The sequence below is a fragment of the Lithobates pipiens genome, unplaced genomic scaffold, assembly GCF_037356315.1.
Source record: "Lithobates pipiens isolate NorthernLeopardFrog02 unplaced genomic scaffold, aLitPip1_a1.2 Scaffold_25, whole genome shotgun sequence".
In the NCBI taxonomy this organism is placed as follows: Eukaryota; Metazoa; Chordata; class Amphibia; order Anura; family Ranidae; genus Lithobates; species Lithobates pipiens.
This window is the reverse complement of record NW_027507787.1, coordinates 43,141,790-43,161,279: the sequence shown is the minus strand read 5'-3', so window position 1 is coordinate 43,161,279 and position 19,490 is coordinate 43,141,790. Positions and strand designations below refer to the sequence as shown.

Below are 19,490 nucleotides of genomic sequence, written 5' to 3'. Positions count from 1 at the left end.
TTTAGTGCTCCATTGAGCACGGGAGGGCAAAGTGGAGAGCTGCTGACTGACAGGCACCAGCTCTCTGCTCTGGGAGCTGAGAGAACCAAGCCATTGGCAATGTTAGTTTGCTCGGTTCTCAGTGCAGAGGCGCCGGGGGACAGATGCAGCAATGGTCTGATGCGGCATCCACCTAGGTAAGTATGAGGGGTAAAGTAAAAAAAAATACAACTTTTTTATAGTGGTTGTAAACCTTAGACATGAAATATGAACAAAGCATGTTCCTCTATAGTGTGTACTTGTCACTAAGTGTTTTTTCTGTCTGCTGCTTCATTTCTCTATCAGCATGAATCACTTCTGACAAGTTTTCCTGATACAAAGAGAAAAATGGTGACCAGTGAGGGACCTCCAGAAGATTGACATCCTCAGCTCTGTGCCTGTGTGCTGAGTGAAAGGGGAGTGTCCCTTCCCTCCAATCAGCTCTTGGAGCTCTCTTTACTGAGCACTGCAGAGTGCGACTTATTTAACTCTTCGCCCCCTTTTATTCTGAACTCTCAGGCAAGCTGTAAATATTCAGAACTTTGGCTGTGGATAAGAGAAGAATACAGATGACAGGACAACTTATGTAGGAGGCCTCCAACTCTTGGATCTGCTAGTTCCCCAAAGCATATTCAACCTGACCTACTCTATGGGCTTTGTTTACTAAAAGCAAATAGGCTGTTCCCTTTCCAAGGGAATTTGCACCAGAGTTTAGTGAATGTGGTGAAGTTTGACATTGCAAAAAATACCCAATCTCATGCAAGGACAATAAAAAAAACAAAAAAAATACTGCACCTTTGCTTGCAAATGATTGCATGATCAAAGTCAGCTGAGGAACATTGCTTTACAAAGTGCAACTTCCCTTGCAATGAAAACAGCCTATTTGCCTTTAGTAAATAAATCTCTATATCTTACATATTTTATGGGGAATATTTGGAAGACTATAAAAAAACTCCTACTGGTTATTTAGAATTTACCTAAATACACTCCCCTGTGGCATAAAGACTTTCTCTATTCAGGTGTTGTGTGTTCTCTCAGTAGCAGCGAGCCAAGATTGGCACAGTATCTGTGCCATATGTGAATAATGTTATGAAACGGAACAATTACGAACTGAGTTTTGAGCTTTGTAATAAATCCCTTTATCAATATCGGCAACTATGGCATGCTTTTCAGGCCTAGGCTAAAATTCAAGTTCTCAAAATGGATTTGACCCCAGCAGTTTGCATTTAAAAAGGGTTCTGTGCATCTTTGGTTCCGCTTCAGGTGCATATTCAGGCAAAAATTCGGACCTAATTTGTACCTGAATCGGTGAACAGGGACACGCTGGACCCATGTTGTGAACCGCAGCCGCAGCATATGCCAACCCATCCTCAAAGGGATGTTGTCAATTTTTTTCTTCTAAACCCTACTATCCGTTATTTAAATTGTTTTTTAGGGCTCATTTACACTTTCTTCAAAACATGGCATTGGATACACTTTTTTTTTTTTTTTTTCTTTTTTTTTTCAAAGCACTCTGAACACCAATCAAAACACCTCCCATTAACCACAAGGTTAGTGGGCACAAGGCACTTGTACACCATTCCTGCCCAGACCAATTTTCCGCTTTCAGCACTCTTACACTTTGAATGCCAATTATTCAGTCATGCAACACTGTACCCAAACAACATTTTTATCATTTTTTTCCCCCCACAAATAGAGCTTTCTTTTGGTGGTATTTTAATCACCACTGGGTTTTTAATTTTTTGCGACATAAGTGAAAAAATTGCGAAAATTTTGAAAGAAAAAACACTAACTTTAAAGTCCCATACACACAAACTCTGCCAGCAAAAGTCGGATGTGAGCTTTTGGTCAGAAAATCCGACCGTGTGTATGCTCCATCAAACTTTTGCTGGCAGAATTCCAGTCAGCAAAAGATTGAGAGCAGGTTCTCTATTTTTTTTTTTTTGGTCGGAAAAAGTTCCAATCGTAAATTTCTATCGTCTGTACTAATTCCAACACGCAAATTCCTACGTATGCTAGGAAACAATTCTACGCATGCTCAGAAGCATTGAACTTAATTTTCTCGGCTTGTACGTCACCGCGTTCTTGACGGTCGAAAGTTCCGAGAACTTTTGTGTGACCGTATGTATGCATGCCAAGCTTGAGCGTAATTCTTGTAAAACTTGTATGGTTTTTCCGACGGAAAATCTGCTCGTGTGTATGGGGCTAGGTGTATATTATTTGGTCTGTGTGAAAGTTAGTCTACAAGCTATGGTGCAAATTATTGAAAATTGATCACACCTGATGCACTGATGGCCTATCTCACTTATTGAGGCCCTGAAACTTCAGGAAAGTACAAATACCCCCTAAATGACCCCTTTTTGGAAAGTAGACAGTCCAAGGTATTTAGTAAGAGGCGTAGTAAGTTTTTATTTTTTTTTTTTTTTTTTTTTTTTTTTTTTTTTTTAAAGTTGTCATTTTTTTCCCCCCACAATTCTTGGGAAAATTAAGAAATTATTATTTAAAATTAAAAACAAGAGCTAAGCGGGACTTTAAATGAAGTACGGGGTCTTTTATTGAAAAAAAAGGAGAAATATTGTTATGCGATTATATGATGCGACAAAATTACATGTATATTAAAGAGGTGCACAGACAGACACATTATTAACATTGACATTTTGTTTTATATAATCTTACTGACCAATACAGAGTAGGTTATAAAAGCGCACCTCCATTATATACATAAGACAATCAAATATGGAAATAAATTAAACAAATAATACAATGTAGGCAACAACTTTGAATCTATGACTTCTTGGTTGTTGCAGTGGATTAGTAAAGAAAAAAACAACATAGTTGATGCAATTTTTCAAGAATTGATGCTAGTTGAAATTGGGGTACCAAAATACACGGCGATTATTGGCTCTACGCGTTTCGCGGCTTACTACCGCTCGTCAGGAGCAAGCTCGTGATTGGTCTGAAAATACAGAGTAGTGGTAAATTAATGTTTGCAATGATGGAACATGGGGAGATTGAAATACCCCTACCTAGTGGTCACTTACACATAGCCATGCAGTCAAAAGTGCAGCGCCGAAAGCCTAGGCACCCAAAGCGATGATACGGGAGTTGAGGAGGCCCATCCAAGGGCGAGGAGGCCCACAGAATGCACACACAGGCAACCACCGGGACAACAAGGGCGTTTAGTAAGTGAAAACGAATATGGAAATATAAAACTGAGCCTAATGGGTGAAAAAATGCATGGTAAGAACTACAGATAATCTGAGAATTGTGAAAGAAAAATGCGTTGAAAAAAGAAAATGTTGGGGTGGATGTGTGATGAGTGTAGGAGAGGGTTAGCATGGGAAAGGGGGGGAGGGGGAAGAGGGCGGAAGAAAAAGGGAAAGGAGGGGGAAAGTGGCTGTGTGTGACATGACCCAGTCTGAATGCCAGGTGACAGAGTGAGTAGTAACAAAAAAAAGTAAAGAAAGAGGGACATATGGATTGATTGTGCAAAAATACCTTGTGTGTGGAGAAAACGCGAAAACAAGGTCTTATTATTCATCATTGTTTTAGATTTAGCAGCTTCTATTGTTTTTTCCAAAATCTTTTTAAAAAAAAAAAATATATATTTTTTTTTGCACTATTCGGTCCTTGACGCACCTATGCAGTCGGGTGGTGTTGGTGTCGTCTGCACCGCTGCATTCCTTTTTGTTATGATCGGGAGTTGCGATGCGCACTGGGGGACGCCCTCCGCCCTCCTCATCCAAGAATTTTATATTTTTTTTCTCTTGGCTGGGAGGCGGGGCGCGTTCACCCACTGCGTATCGGCGTCACACTTTCACCACCGTTTGTACGGCATCACTGTTATGGGTGCCGCCTTTCAGGCTAGGTTGATTTACATCCTCATTTCACCTGGAGTGTGGGTGTGGACGCTGACTCGGAGTGTGTATATATCCCGGGTCTGGCACTGCTCACTCTTCCATTTGGTGTCCTTGAGTGTGTGACGCTGGGGGCCCCCAGACGGCGGTTTGGCTGTATCCATGGTTGGCGGCGGCAGGCGGGACCGGAACAACTGGGGCTATTCACCTACCATACACTGTCACCCCTTGTTTTCGCGTTTTCTCCACACACAAGGTATTTTTGCACAATCAATCCATATGTCCCTCTTTCTTTACTTTTTTTTGTTACTACTCACTCTGTCACCTGGCATTCAGACTGGGTCATGTCACACACAGCCACTTTCCCCCTCCTTTCCCTTTTTCTTCCGCCCTCTTCCCCCTCCCCCCCTTTCCCATGCTAACCCTCTCCTACACTCATCACACATCCACCCCAACATTTTCTTTTTTCAACGCATTTTTCTTTCACAATTCTCAGATTATCTGTAGTTCTTACCATGCATTTTTTCACCCATTAGGCTCAGTTTTATATTTCCATATTCGTTTTCACTTACTAAACGCCCTTGTTGTCCCGGTGGTTGCCTGTGTGTGCATTCTGTGGGCCTCCTCGCCCTTGGATGGGCCTCCTCAACTCCCGTATCATCGCTTTGGGTGCCTAGGCTTTCGGCGCTGCACTTTTGACTGCATGGCTATGTGTAAGTGACCACTAGGTAGGGGTATTTCAATCTCCCCATGTTCCGTCATTGCAAACATTAATTTACCACTACTCTGTATTTTCAGACCAATCACGAGCTTGCTCCTGACGAGCGGTAGTAAGCCGCGAAACGCGTAGAGCCAATAATCGCCGTGTATTTTGGTACCCCAATTTCAACTAGCATCAATTCTTGAAAAATTGCATCAACTATGTTGTTTTTTTCTTTACTAATCCACTGCAACAACCAAGAAGTCATAGATTCAAAGTTGTTGCCTACATTGTATTATTTGTTTAATTTATTTCCATATTTGATTGTCTTATGTATATAATGGAGGTGCGCTTTTATAACCTACTCTGTATTGGTCAGTAAGATTATATAAAACAAAATGTCAATGTTAATAATGTGTCTGTCTGTGCACCTCTTTAATATACATGTAATTTTGTCGCATCATATAATCGCATAACAATATTTCTCCTTTTTTTTCAATAAAAGACCCCGTACTTCATTTAAAGTCCCGCTTAGCTCTTGTTTTTAATTTTATATCTTATATCTGATAGGGATGGAGGCTATGACCTCATTTAAAGAAATTATTATTGTTTGTTTTTTATTTTACACAAAACTTTCATAATAACAAGTTATTTCTTACACACACAGCATATGCATACTTTTCAGTTACACCCCAAAATACATTCATCTACTCCTCTCGAGTATGGCGATACCACATGTGTGGGGCGCTTTCAGAGCCCTGCCACGTAGAGAGGTCCAACATGCAGGGAGCACCATCAGGTGTTCTAGGAGCATAAATTGCACATAAAATTTACTAACGACCTATCACACTTTTGAAGGCCCTGGAGCACCAGGACAATGGAATTACACACAAAATAACCCCATTTTGCAAAGCAAATACCCCAATATATAGTCTATGCGGTATAAGGAGTCTTTTGAACGGTTCATTTTTTTTTCTTCGGAAAACATAGAAAGAAAATTAAAACGTATATATATTTTTTTTTTTTACAGAAAGTGGTCAATTTATAAGATATTTCTAACACACAGCATGTACATGGCAAAAATGAGACCCTGCTACTTGTCCCGACTATGGCGATACCATATGTGTGAGATTTTTACACAGCCTAGCCACATAGAGGTCAACCATTGAAGTAGTACCTTCAGCTGTTTTAGGAGCATAAATTACACACATAATTTCATTCTTTCTTATCACACTTTTGAAAACCCTGGAGCACCAGGACAATGGAATTACCCACAAAATGACTCCATATTGGAAAGCAAACACTCCAAAGTATATTCTGAGGCATGGGCTGGTGACATGATACTCGCATACTTTGACGGACTGGTGACAGGTACTCGAGAACTCTGATGCGCTGTTGACAGGTACTCGGGTATTCAGATGGGCTGGTGACAGGTACTTTGATGGGTGGTCACAGGTCCTCCTTATGGGGGGGGGCACAATCAGTGTGTTTGGTGTATACTGTAATCAGTAACGAGCTGTTACCGCAATCTCTTCCTCATACACGATCAGTGTGTGAGGAGGAGAGCCCGGTAACAGTTCGTTACCACGGTTTGTTGACATCCTGTGACCGGCTGTGATTGGACACAGCCGGTCACGTGGTAAATGGCTAATTTCATTGGCTCTTTACTGCGATCAAGGATGGGCTGTATCAGTGTGACAAGCCTCGTCCCAGATCACCGCTCGTGTGCGCTGTGCACGAGGACAATGTATGTGATTGGCTGTGATTGGACACAGCCGGTCACATGGTAAAGAGATGATTTTTATTGACTCTTTACACTGGTCTGGGATGGGCTGCATCCCAGGGGGCATGCCCCATCCCCAATCGCTGCACTGAGGGCCCCGGGGCACGCCGCAGCAGCGAGAAGCCCAGGACGTCACATGAAGCCCGCCCGGAGGGACCGAGTGTTCCTGCAGACGTCATGCAAAAATGGACCAGTATGGGATAAAATGGTTACTTTGCAGCCCTGTTCACATGTTTGCTTTGCGTCAAAAATTACACTCCATATCGCTTTAGTGGTGCTTCAAAGCTTTCATAGAAGTCTGATAGTTACTATTGCCATCTTTCTTCTTATAGAGATGTTTTTTTTTTCTCCTTTTCAAGGATTTTGGGATGCTATTCTTAAATTTTTTGTTTTCTCTCTATTTAAAAATTCTGTTCAGAGATCTCTAATATTGATTCCTATCTTTATTATACATGACTTCCTGGCTTGAAACCCCTTCATATTATACACCTCCCTTTTATTCTTAAGTCAAGGGTTAAAGATTTTTTCATCTAAGCCTCCAACTATTATCTAGTTTGTTTATTTTTTATGGACTGTCCTAGCTTCTTTTCCCAGAAGTCAAGTACACCAAGCTTAGTCCCTGCCCTTAAAGAAGCAATATGGCCAAGGCTTGTTTGGCCATACTTCCCCTCTGGGTCACAGGAGTGCGCTTACTGTACTTCTGTACTCCTGTTATGCAGATTTAGCTGACAGCAGGCTAAAGTCCGCTATCGAAACAAGAAAATAGGGGCTTGGACCCAACAAATGTTTTATGACTTGTATACTGTGAACAGTGGATGAGCATGGTTGTGACCCTGGGTGAACGTTTTTAAATGGACAACGTTGTGTGTTTTTTTTAGCTTTTGCTATAACCTATTGTAAACGTCATGTTTTTCCCATATTTTTCAAATTTTTTCAAGTTTATAAAAGGAGTATACCGCTGTCTGTTCCCATTCCTCTTCTGAGGTACGGACCTCTTTGGGGATTTCCTTTCATATTCCTCTATTCTCTTGTTTCTAGAGTCATTTTGGTCCTCCATTCGTGAACCCCACCCAAGTTTGGGTAAATCTGCACGCCGGCATTTTGGCCTGACCAGGTGGATTTTGGTCACCAGGTCTGTGCCCGTCCCCTCTCCCAGTCCCTACTTTTGATGCTACAACCAGTTATCGGGTGATGGCACAGAGCAGGTCCAGGCTCTGCAGGGATCCCAACAATAATGCTGGCTGCGCACTGAGAGCCTGAGCCAACCACTCCTGCCACCTGCATAGTGGTGCTCCAGTGAGTGCTGGTAAATGGATAAATTATGAATTATTATGTTAGAACAGATAGCATAATATATGATTTAGCTTGACTATAACAGTACCTTTTCAGCACGCATCAGATTCTCATTCTCCCTCTTAACTGTGTGAGAAAAACATGGGATTGTCGGTAAATCTTATATCCATTAACCCATGTTTTTTCCATGTAGTTAAGAGGGCTAGGCTGGAATGGAGCATTTGTCATTTAGACACATGCCCCTTCTATCTATCTATCTATCTATCTATCTATCTATCTATCTATCTATCTATCTATAGGTAGAGAGAGAGAGAGATATTTATATATTAGAGATTTATTTAATTTAATATATATATATATATATATATATATATATATATATATATATATATATATATATATATATATATATATATATATATATATATATATATATATATATATAAATTTGCAATTCTATTGATCGAAAGCTAAAGTGCAAGCATTAGAAACCAACAATGTTGTGACTATCGAGAATATAAACACTGAACTTTTTTTCCTACATATTGAGACTCTACCAAGTTTTACACAATTGTGAATTCTGTTTTATTATAATAATGTGCTGAATTCTTGCTTGCAACATTTCCTGTTTAGTTAAGAAAAAAATAACTGATTTTCTCAGTTCAGCTAAGGATTGTTCCCATAAATTCCTAAATAATATGCAAATGTCCAGAGTTCAAAGTATATAGAGTGTGTTTTGTTATTTCTGTGCGGAGTTCATGAAGCCTAATTTAGCTCATCTGTTTATTCTTTGCTTTAGAGGCCGATGCAACTGTTAAGAATGGAACATATTGGGAGTTTTTATTATGGAAAGGACTGAACAAGGAGGCTGTGATGAAAATGCAGCAGATGTCAGTGATTCCTACTAGAGATGTCCATTCTTCTTGCTTCCAGAAAAAAGCCAAAGAAAGAGATGAACAGGTAGGCCCAATCTAGATTTGCAGTATTTTTGTCTTTTGCAAACCAATAAGGCCTGGATACATGTGGTGTGTGTGTGTGTGTGTGTGTTTTTTTTTTTTTTTTTTTTTTTTTTTTTTAACTGTTACGCTACTCATTTCCAGCAAGTGAGTAGAGAGAGTGCAGTACACATCATGTCCAGTGATATTTGTACCTTGATAACATGGCTTTGCGACCAGAGTTGAGCTAAATGTAAGCTATTCAAATAGCCGGCCTAAATGCTAAATCTATCTTTTGCAAAATAATAAATGTACTTGTATTAGCAAAAAGTGCATTTATTTTTGCAAACAAGCCTGCAAGGCATTGTAACCATGATTAGTGGATCAAGAGTGCAATGCCAGACTTTTGCAGACTTTTCTCCTGCTTCTATGTCTGTACTGAGGTATAGATTTTCAGGGCCTAATAACACCTAGTCTGCGGTGCGGATGCATTTCTACATGCATGTTTACATGCATTTTCAATGCGTTTTGGTGACTTTTTTTTTTTTTTTTTTTTTTTTTTTAAAGCATTTCGGTGCATTTTTCCCCTCCTTCTTCTTTTTTTTTTTTTTTTTTTTTTTTGCCTTCTGGTGCATTTTCCATACATTTTGCCACATTCCAGATGTGTTCCATACAGAAAATATTTGGCATATTCTACTTTTGGTGTGGACAAGGGCCATTGGACTACATGGAAAACACTGCATATGCATTTTCGATGCTCAATAAAAAAAAAATGCACTGGCCTATATCTGGTGTGAACCAGCCCTCAGAACTGAAAGGTGAAAGGTGTGTCAATGGACTATGATCTTGGTGTTCAACACACTTGTTTTCCATTGAGAACTAAAAGCCTGACTGCCATGCTGGCAGATGGGACTTGTAGTTTATTCTTTCACAGATCTGTCAAATCTGATATAAAAAATAAAAAAAAATTGCACCCACCACTGGACCGGTAAGCTGCAGTATATTACGTTTTTGTTCTTGCCTTTAGATATAAGTGAAAGTGTCTCCGCCACACAGACATCAGATAGAGAGATATGTATGTATATATATATATATATATATATATATATATATATATATATATATATATATATATATATATATATATATATATATATATATATATATATATATATGATAGATAGATACACAAATGTTAATTCAGCCTCTATTGATAAAATGAGGAGGCGGCTGCCATAGCTAACCCCTCTTTCTGAAAATATGAGTTGCCTGGTTGGCAGGTGAATCCATAAACAGGTATTTCTGAGGGACAGACCTTGAATCATGGATGTACGGTAGATCAGAAGTTCTAACTGTACTCTGGCTTTCCTGGTCAGTGTCTCCATTCTGAAGGCAAGTACCACCAAGAAACTAGTATCCTTAGAAGGCCAGTGATGGCATATTTTTCTCTGAACAGATTACCACATGATCAGCTTTGTCCAATCACAGCTGATTACAATGCAAACAGAAGCTGGTTATCGCCATTCCTTTCCTCATGATGACAGTGGGGAGAGGAGGAGAGCACTAATAATCGCCTTCTGTAAAAAGGACATGCGCACTGATAATCAGGACAATGATAATCAGTGTCCTGATTATCAGTGTGCATGTCCCAACAGTGCCCACAATTGCTGCCAGTCTGTGCCAATCAGTGCAGCCTATCAACGCACATCGGTAAAGGAGAAAAATTAACAAACTATGAGAGTTTTTTTTGTTTTTTTGTTTTTCCCAAATATTTGGTGTTTTTTTATTTTATTTATTTTATATATTATAAAAAAAAAAACAGTGGTGAATACATGCCACCAAAAGAAAGCTGTATTTGTGTGAAAAATAAATGATAAAAATTTCATATGGGTACAGTGTTGCACGACCGCACAATTGTCATTCAAAATACAACAGCACTGACAGCTGAAGATTGGCTTGGGCAGGAAGTGGGGGGGGGGTTTAAGTGTCCAATAAGCAAGTGGTTAACCACTTCCCATACGGCCGGGTGGGAGCTCTCTACTTCTGAGAGGACGTTCAGGAACATCCTTCAGAAGGAGGGGGATCGCGCGTGCCCGCACAGCGGCGCGATCCCGATGTGTTTGTGTCACCCGGACACGGCGCATCTTGGATCGGCAGGAGGGCCCTGTGATTGGCCCTCCTGATCACATGACGGCCGTGTCCAATCACGGCCGTCATGTGATGTAAACAAACAGCCGTTTGCTAGGCAATCGGCTCCTCCTCTCCTCACACAGAAGTCATCGCTGAGGAGAGGAGAGCAGATCGCTGCAGCCGGCTGGTGATCAGTGAGTATGAGCTGTTTTTACAGCTTTTTACTAACTGATCACCAGTCTAGTGTAATACACAACACACCACACAGTGTAAACACACATGTCACCACACATGTCCTCAAAACACACATGTCCCCAAATAATAGACATGTCCCCAAATAAAAAAACACATGCCCCCCACATATGTCCCACTAAAATCACATGTTCCAATGATTATCTGCACACATATGTACGTAATCATTTGCGTACATATGTCCGTGATCACACAAACCAATTATTATACACTTAACAGAATTTTTTTTTACCAAAAACATGTAGCAGAATACATTTTGGCTTAAATTTATGACAAAATTTGATTTTATTGGATATCTTTTAAAATAGAAAAAATAAAATATAGTTTTCCAAATTTCCGCTTTTTTTGAGCTTATATCGCAAAAAATAAAAAACTGAGTCGTGAATAAATACCACCAAAATAAAGCTCTATTTGTGCGAACAAAATTATAAAAATTTAATTTGGGTACAGTGTAGCATGACCGCGCAATTGTCATTGAAAGTGCAAGAGCGATGAAAGCTGAAAATTGGGCTGGGAAGGAAGGGGGCGAAAGTGGCCAGTATTGTAGTGGTTAAGTAGGACTTGTGTATGTGCTAGCAAAGTACACAATGTATGAAACTTCTGTCTGGATAGATTATGCTTCCTGTACTTCTGCAAACCTTCTGAACTGGTCTAAACTGAAAATGCTACAAGAATTGAAATGTGAATGGTAACATAACAATCTTGTTATGTGATTTGCTGCTGCCAGTGCACTTCTAATGATTGTATTAGAGGCAGAAGTCTCAGGCTTTCTTGGTTTGTGAGCACCATTCCAACACAAGCTACACTGTATTGAAGAACAGGTCTTGGTGCATGTTTATAACGGTTACCTATATTGTAAATTTGCTACCTTCGATCATGGGAGCTTCATAGTACTGCTAATGCTCAAAAAAAGATAATTACTAAGCAAATGCAAAGTTTGCTGGAAGCCAAATGTAGGGAACTAGGAGACTTATTTGGCGTCTGAGACCCAGGATGGAGACCACAATCGATTGCTTTTATCTGTTGTGTACATTGTTCTGTCATAGATCAATGTTTAGTGAGGAATGGTTATATCGTACCATTATCTAAGTAAAGAATAAATACCTATGGGTGGGTTCACCAAGCTGTACTAACACTTAAAGCATGATAACAGCCTCATTCATACTAGGCGTACTACAGCATACGTCTGTATGAGGGCCTTGTTTACCCATATGGGGATACATAGGTGTTCCATGCATCTATGAGACAGGGTATCTTTAAAGTCTTTCATCTGTCCATATGACACGTATTTGAGCAATTGGCAGCCAACCAGAATTTAGTGATTTTACTACAGCAGACTGAAATGTGTTCATTTATATGCTCTTGCACTTTATTATCATTGTTCTTTGGATAACCATACTGAATAAGTCCATACTTGTTTTTGCATTTATTGCCAGGTAAGCACTGATATGTAATAAAGAGCACATTCCATAGATGACCATTTCAAGAGGATTGCAGTGCTAACTGCTTTGAGTCTTGCCACTATGTTCATGGTAGATTTTGCATTATCTTGTAACATTCCAGTGCATGTGAACACAAAGCAGGCTTTATGGACCGGGTCATGTTGAAAAATGTAGCCAATTTGTTCACGTTAAACAAAGAAACGGTAACCCAGCCTGCAAGGCTGAAGCATTAAAAAATTATATAAAGAGCTCACCCTGGGATAGAAAAAAACTATACTTTAATTTTATTTTTATTTTTTAAGTGTAGGCTCCAGACCCATCATAAGCCAGTAAGTCACTGACTGGAACACATTTAGTGCAAAAAATACATGCTTTTATACTCCCATAAGACATAAAATAAAATACAAATAAAAATGTTAAAGAGCAGCTATCACTCCACACAGCAATTGCCACACCAGTCTCAATAAATGTATACCAAATAACAGCGAAGTTCTCATTCATAGAAATTACCAGATGTTGGCTGTGCCAGCAATGCTCAGAACATATACAATTATCATATATTGTGTGCAGTAAATAAATAAACTGTCCCATATATCATCCAATTTGGTTGTCAGTGTCCAGAAAGAAAAAAACATACACCACAGTTTGTGATATCAGTATGAGAAATCTTCCGCCATCGGCTACTATCAAAGAATGTCACCCATGTGCCCAATCGGATGTCTCCTCACCTGATGCGGTGGACCCCTTAACATTATTCAAGGTGGTCAGACACACTTTTATTCACACGGACAACAAGATCAGCAGCACCCAGGTCACATCTCCATATTCCACAGCTCTTGCCCAACAAAAACTCCATAGTGTAGTATTGCCAGTGACGATTGAGTAAAACTCACAATGGGCAGAGACACATAAGTGTGTCTGTGTCTCTCTCTCTCTCTCTCTCTCTCTCTCTCTCCCTCTCTCCCTCTCCCTCTGGAAACCGCAGCTTGGCATTTCTTATATAACGGAGAGCGAGGCCACCCGGTGACCCCGCCCCCCCCTCTGACGCACGGTTCTGTTATATAAGTATCAGAAGAAAAGCATCACACAGTGGGATCTTCCCATTGCGTGGAGCGGCCCGAGAATGAATGGAGGAAGATGCCAGGCGAGCACATCAGAGGAAGAAGAAGATGGAGGAAAAAAAACAAAGGATGAAGGAAGAAGATGGAAAGAAGACTAATAAAGTAATTGTCAAAAACTGTCTCTTGCCAGTTTTTTTTTTTTTTGGTGAAATGGTAGGCCCTTACCATTTCACACAGGTTGGGAGGCTGCTATCTGTTAAAGACCCCCACAACCACCAGCCAGGGTTTTGGGGGTGAGGCCCTTGTCCTCCTCAACATGGGGACAAGGTGCTTTAAGGGGTGCCCCAAAGCACCCTCCCAATGTTGAGGGCATGTGACCTGGTAAGGTTCAGGAGGGGGGGCGCTCTCCCATCCCCCCTCTTTTCCTGTGGCGTGCTCAGATAAGGGTCTGGTATGGATTTTGAGGGGGACCCCCATGCCATTTTTTATTTTTTTTGGCCCGGTTTTCCCCTTAAAATCCATACCAGACCTGAAGGGCCTGGTATGGATCTTGAGGGGGGCCCCCACGCAATTTTTTTATTTCTTTTGGTGCGGGGCTCCCCTTAATATCCATACCAGACCTGAAGGGCCTGGGGCCTGGGGCCTGGTATGGATTTTGAGGGGGGGCCCCCACGCTTTTTTTTTTTTTTTTTTTTTTTTGCCGTGGGGTTCCCCTTAATATCCATACCAGACCTGAAGGGCCTGGTATGCTGCTCTTGGAGGGGAACCCATGCCGTTTTATTTTGTTTTTTGTTTTTAAATTAGTCGCCTGGCCTGGCGGCGACTTAAAGTCCTGTTGTAAGTCGCCCCAAGTCGCGCTGTGATTCATACTCAAGTCGTGTCCAAGTTACCTCCCAAAGTCACGCTGGAAGTTGTGTTGCCCCTGTGTGAATGGACTGTTAATGATACGGCGTACGCTATTATCAATGGCATATCATCACGTGCGCCGGTTCACACGCTCAATTAATAATTTATCTGGCGCACAAATTAAGGTTTGAACCGGCGCAGCGCATTCATCTTATTAAATTACCCCCATTGTCATTAAAATAAAGTACACTGGAGCCTCCGTAAAAATGCACGACGTAAGAGAAGGAAACGTCTTAATCGCAATCAGGTCTTAGAAGTCCTCTTTAGGGAGACTGTTGCTTCTTTAATTTTTTTTTCCATTTATTTAGTTTATATCAGTTTTTACAAGTGTAACGCATCTGCTGTAATCATGATAAATCATTCTAATTTTCTATTTTAAGTTCTAGATAAATCCTTTGTCTAAATGTTCTATATTTATAAGTTAAATACAGAACAGAGACTGAAGAAAAGCAGTTCTGTGGACCTACAGTAAACATGCACTTTTTTTTTTTTTTTTTTTTGCATTACCCTGTATTGCCTCTAGATGTCCCTGTATTCTCTTGTTATGGTTTTAAAATGAACACACGATTTTAACTTTAAAAAAAAAAAAAAAAAACAATAATCGCGTATTTGTCAGAAAAAAATTACTGACATAAGTAGAATATATAAGAATACAAACATTATAATCATGTAGAATATCGTAATCAGCAGATACAAATAAATGATAGTATACAGGGTAGGGTACATTTCCAGCTACCAAGAAAGCTATAAATATAGAATTCTAAATGGTTACCTTTTCTTATGTCCAGTAGCTGAATGGGGCAGCAGTCTGAAGGATAAGTATGTGCTGCTAGGGAGGTCTGTGCTGAAAGGAACCTGTTGCATGGCCAAAGCACTGATTACTTTAATATTTCCAGGCAGATAAAGCGAGTTTGCAAATATATCATTTTTTTTCCTTTTTCTTTTTATTGTTATCCCCTCTGTGAAATATCACCATCTACACCATTCCAAATGTATTGGCTGCTTCTTGCCTGTTTGTTTGTTTTAAAGAAAGCATCTCCAGAACCACTGATGTGTTTTGCCCAGGACTAAATCTGCTACAACGAGCAATCACATTTTAAATTGTTTTACGGGATACTCCTCCTTTTGTACAAGAAATGTCAGAAGTCTTTCGGTCTTCTCCTCCTTTTGATATGAGGATTTCGCAGGACCATATATTATTTACAATACGCGTAACTGGGTGAGATGAAGGTTCACATTTGAACTGCATAACCTTGATGTGGGGTTGATAAATAACACATTAAGACAATGCCTGTATTAGTAAGCAAATTTTTTATTGGTCATCAAGATAAATTTGGGGCCCCATTTATAGCAATACACATAAAGCTGTTTTACATGACTTGTTTTTGGACAGATTGGGAATAAGGGGATTCAGGACCATGGCCAGCTCTTTGTGCTTATATTCATCATTCCTATGTAGAGCACAGGTACAAGACACAACTGGAAGTAAAAACAGCTGTGGTAGGTAAACCACCCCAGCCTAGTATCTTTTGTGTACCTGCCCAGACTTCCCCAGCCTGGCACTTTAGTTTTGTTCACGCCTGTGGACTCTAGGCTCATTTTGGTGCTCAAGTACAAAATGTCCATAGACTTTTTGTAATATTTTACTGAGGCTGAGCAACCTACAGAAGATTGCTCAAGCCTACAAATGCTCTAAAAAAGAACATCCCTTTAACAATGTTTAGAACACTGTAGGTCCATGTAAAACCTGGAGAATTTCCATTTCATCATCAATTAGCAGGTTATTAGAGTAGGCACTTTGTATACCAATGCGATGGCTTTTTATTAAATTTTACCTGCTCATTATACTGTTGTACGATTTATTATTATTTTTTTTTTTTAATGTAAACTACATTTTTCTACAAGAGGATAGCATTCTGCTTCATTGCATGTAAACCTAACCATATTTGGACCTATATGGGGTGACTTTGATGGTCCTGTTTCTGTTCTGTTCTGCTCCATTCAGACTTGTCAGACTTCTTCCCCATGTTTCCCAATGATAACAATTCATATATGAGCAACTTAAATTGCACCGACTTCAAAGTAGTTCATGCACTATATTGGTCCGACTTTTATGCAACTTGTGGGACATAGACTTCAATGTTAACTCTCAGAAGTTGCATGAAAGTGGTACCCTAATGTTATGCAATGCAACAGTTGTCCATTATCACTGGTCAAAGCCAAAGTTGTATCCAAGTTGCACCCATCCAAAGTTGCAACCAAGTTGCACTCCAAAGTCAACACAACTTTGGAGTTGTACAAGTGTGAATGGAGCCCAAATGTTGTTTACTACAGCAGCTGGGAATAAGGATAGGCTTATGTTGTCCTAATGGTTAATGGTAACATAACTCAACTGGCCCAATGGAAACTCTGTATGCCAAGCAAGCACAAGAGAACACAGTATAGTAAAGGTCTGTAATATGGGTGCTGTTTTTTTTTCTTTACATGATACTTGTTAAAATAGTGAGAATTATTTTTGGTAAAAGTATCTCTTGACTTGATCATGCTTTAAAGACCATTCTCACTACTTTAGGCAACTGATTTTCCATATGACCCATGATCTAGGTGAAGCCTTAAACCATTCTAAGAAAATCCTTGTAGTTCTGTGGGGCTTGAGAGTTCAGCGTGTGGGCAGGAAAGTGAGAGGTTTTGGAATTGGTTTTCAGCATTGTGGCTTCACCATGTGTAGTCAGCAGCATAGCTTTTCAGTTACGCTGCATGGACAACATTTTGTTGTAAAAGGTTGCAGCTAGAGATATTTATTTTTGTAAATTCGTATTTGTAACACACAGAGCGGTATACAGTTGTCAGAATATTCCATCAGAATACATTTCATGGGCTTTTAGGAATCAGTGGTCAGTGCAAACAGTATACAGTATTACAATGCTGTTTAAAGGCTACAAAGTAGCCAGTAAATGGCACGGAGCAAAGCAACAAGGGGGGAAATGATGGCCAAAGGTTTATAAATCTAGAAGAGGGTATATGTAAATAATATATACTGTGCAGTTGCTCTAGATCTGAGGGGAAGTTCTAAATGTAAAGGGAAGCTCTGCTGATTTCTATCATCCAATCATATGCAACTCAATACAGTAATGAAGTTTCCTTTTATTTTCCTTGTATTTGGTTGAGTATTCTTTGCAAGGTGAAGCTTTGCCTCATTTACTAAGCTCTGGATCAAGTGCACTTGCAGTGCACAGAATATTTGTGTTTAGTAAATCTACCCTATTGTTTTACAATTCCAGGCTTTGTTATTTGATGAAGAGCCTGAATAGATTGACATGGCTGTTTTCTGTCTAAATTGTGTCTTTTGTGTGTTTTTTATAATCCATCTGTTTGCTGTCAGGCAACTTGATCCTGAAGAAGCAAAAGCGAAACATCGACCAGCCTTGTCCAAGCATTAAATTGGACTATATACACAAATTGCTATATGATCTCTCTATTGAAATGCCAATACCATTTGTTTTTAATGTGCTATTGTCTTTTTTATTCTTGTTAAATAAAGTAACAATTTTTCTAATATAATTTTGTACTCCTTTTCTGGTACCTATAAAGTCCGCTCCAAAGTCCCAAATTTTTTTAATCTAGTTATTTATGGATGTAGTACCCCCTATACTCTTTTCTCTCTATATGCATTTATCAATGTATAAAAAAAAAAAAAAAAAACTCCATTACGTTTTTACACCAGCTTGATAACTGCTGACCTGCAAAAAAGCAGCTTGTAGACCCCCAAAGTTGTAGGTACCTGTAATGCTGCGTACACACGACCGGACTTTCCAGCAGACTAGGTCCGCCGGTCTTCCGACGCACTTTCGGCGGAGTTCCGACGGACTTTCCAAACAAACGGACTTGGACTTACACTAAGTCTGTTCGAAAGTCCGTTTGTTTTGAACGTGTTGATGTAAGATGGGACTAAAAAATGAAGTTCAATAGCCAGTAGCCAATGGTTTCCCTTGCGTCGTATTTGGTCCATTGGACCAGCATACAGAATAACGGTTTTCCCGATAGAAATTTAGTCCGTTGGACAGATTTGAAACCTGTTCTATTTCTAGGTCTGCCGGATTTTTAAAATGGAAAATGATTGGATTAGCCCACACACAATCGGTTTGCCCGTGGACTGATTCCGTCGGGCCTACTCTGCCGGAAAGTCTGTTCGTGTGTACACGGCATAACAGTGATATCCTCATTCAGACCACAAAGGGCCATCGATAACCAAACCTTTTTAAAAAGGCATGGATGCACAAATAAAGTGAAGAAAATATTCCGACCGCAGGAAGGCAGCTTCTCTAATATATCAAATTTTATTTGTGCAGTGTAGTTTAGGTTAAATTGATTGGTGGATTGTGTTGTGTACAGTACAGGCCCGATTTCCATCACAGCTGGTGCAACCTGCAAGCTTATAATTACTGTCAAACTCATACGGAAGCTTTGGCTGTTTCATCTGTTTGGGTAGAGAAATGTCTTTCAATTCATTCTTCAGTTTCTAGAGGCAGAAATCAATGTCTTTAAAAATTAGTAGCAAGCCAAACAAAGCTCAAGAGAATGCATTTTCAGGAGTTAATAGGAACCTTCCACAAATTGCTTCAGGTGTTATGATAAAAGACTCTATGTGGATTCTTTTTGCCATGATATATTTCAACAATGTAACGGATTCCACAATATATTAAGCATTGAAAAGAACAGTGAGGTATGAATGCCTGTTAATGGGAGTGCATTCCGTAGGTTCTCTGTCATATGCATTAAAAACATCACTGTAGTCCGCATTGTTGTAGGTAAGAACACAGTGCACCGATCTCTGTTTGATGCGGAAATTGTGAACATTCCGTTTTTTTGCTGATCTCAAATGAACGAACATGCAAAGACATGAAACCAAATGTTTTGAAGTTGAATGAGGCTACAATACAGTAAAGATTCAACAGGAAATGTTTTTAAAAATTGTATTAATTTGTATAAAATTGTTTAACCAAGGCATTCCTGTAAGAACATAATACAATATATTGCAGTGTACAATCCTTACATACAGTGGGGGGGGGGGGGGTGCGTATCATTTTAAACAGGGGCGTAACTATAGGGGGTG

At 39.7% G+C, this 19,490-nt stretch overlaps 1 protein-coding gene across 3 annotated transcripts in view; it reads left to right on the top strand.

The window, feature by feature from the left end:
- MARCHF8 (membrane associated ring-CH-type finger 8) overlaps positions 1-19,490 on the top strand; it is a 385,964-nt gene that overhangs the window by 171,353 nt on the left and 195,121 nt on the right. For all 3 annotated transcript variants that reach the window (XM_077454376.1, XM_077454379.1, XM_077454377.1), the window contains exon 3: positions 8,451-8,611. In XM_077454376.1, coding sequence (XP_077310502.1) covers positions 8,525-8,611 — 87 coding nt within the window. In that variant the 5' untranslated portion in view covers positions 8,451-8,524. The remainder of the gene's footprint in view (positions 1-8,450; positions 8,612-19,490) is intronic.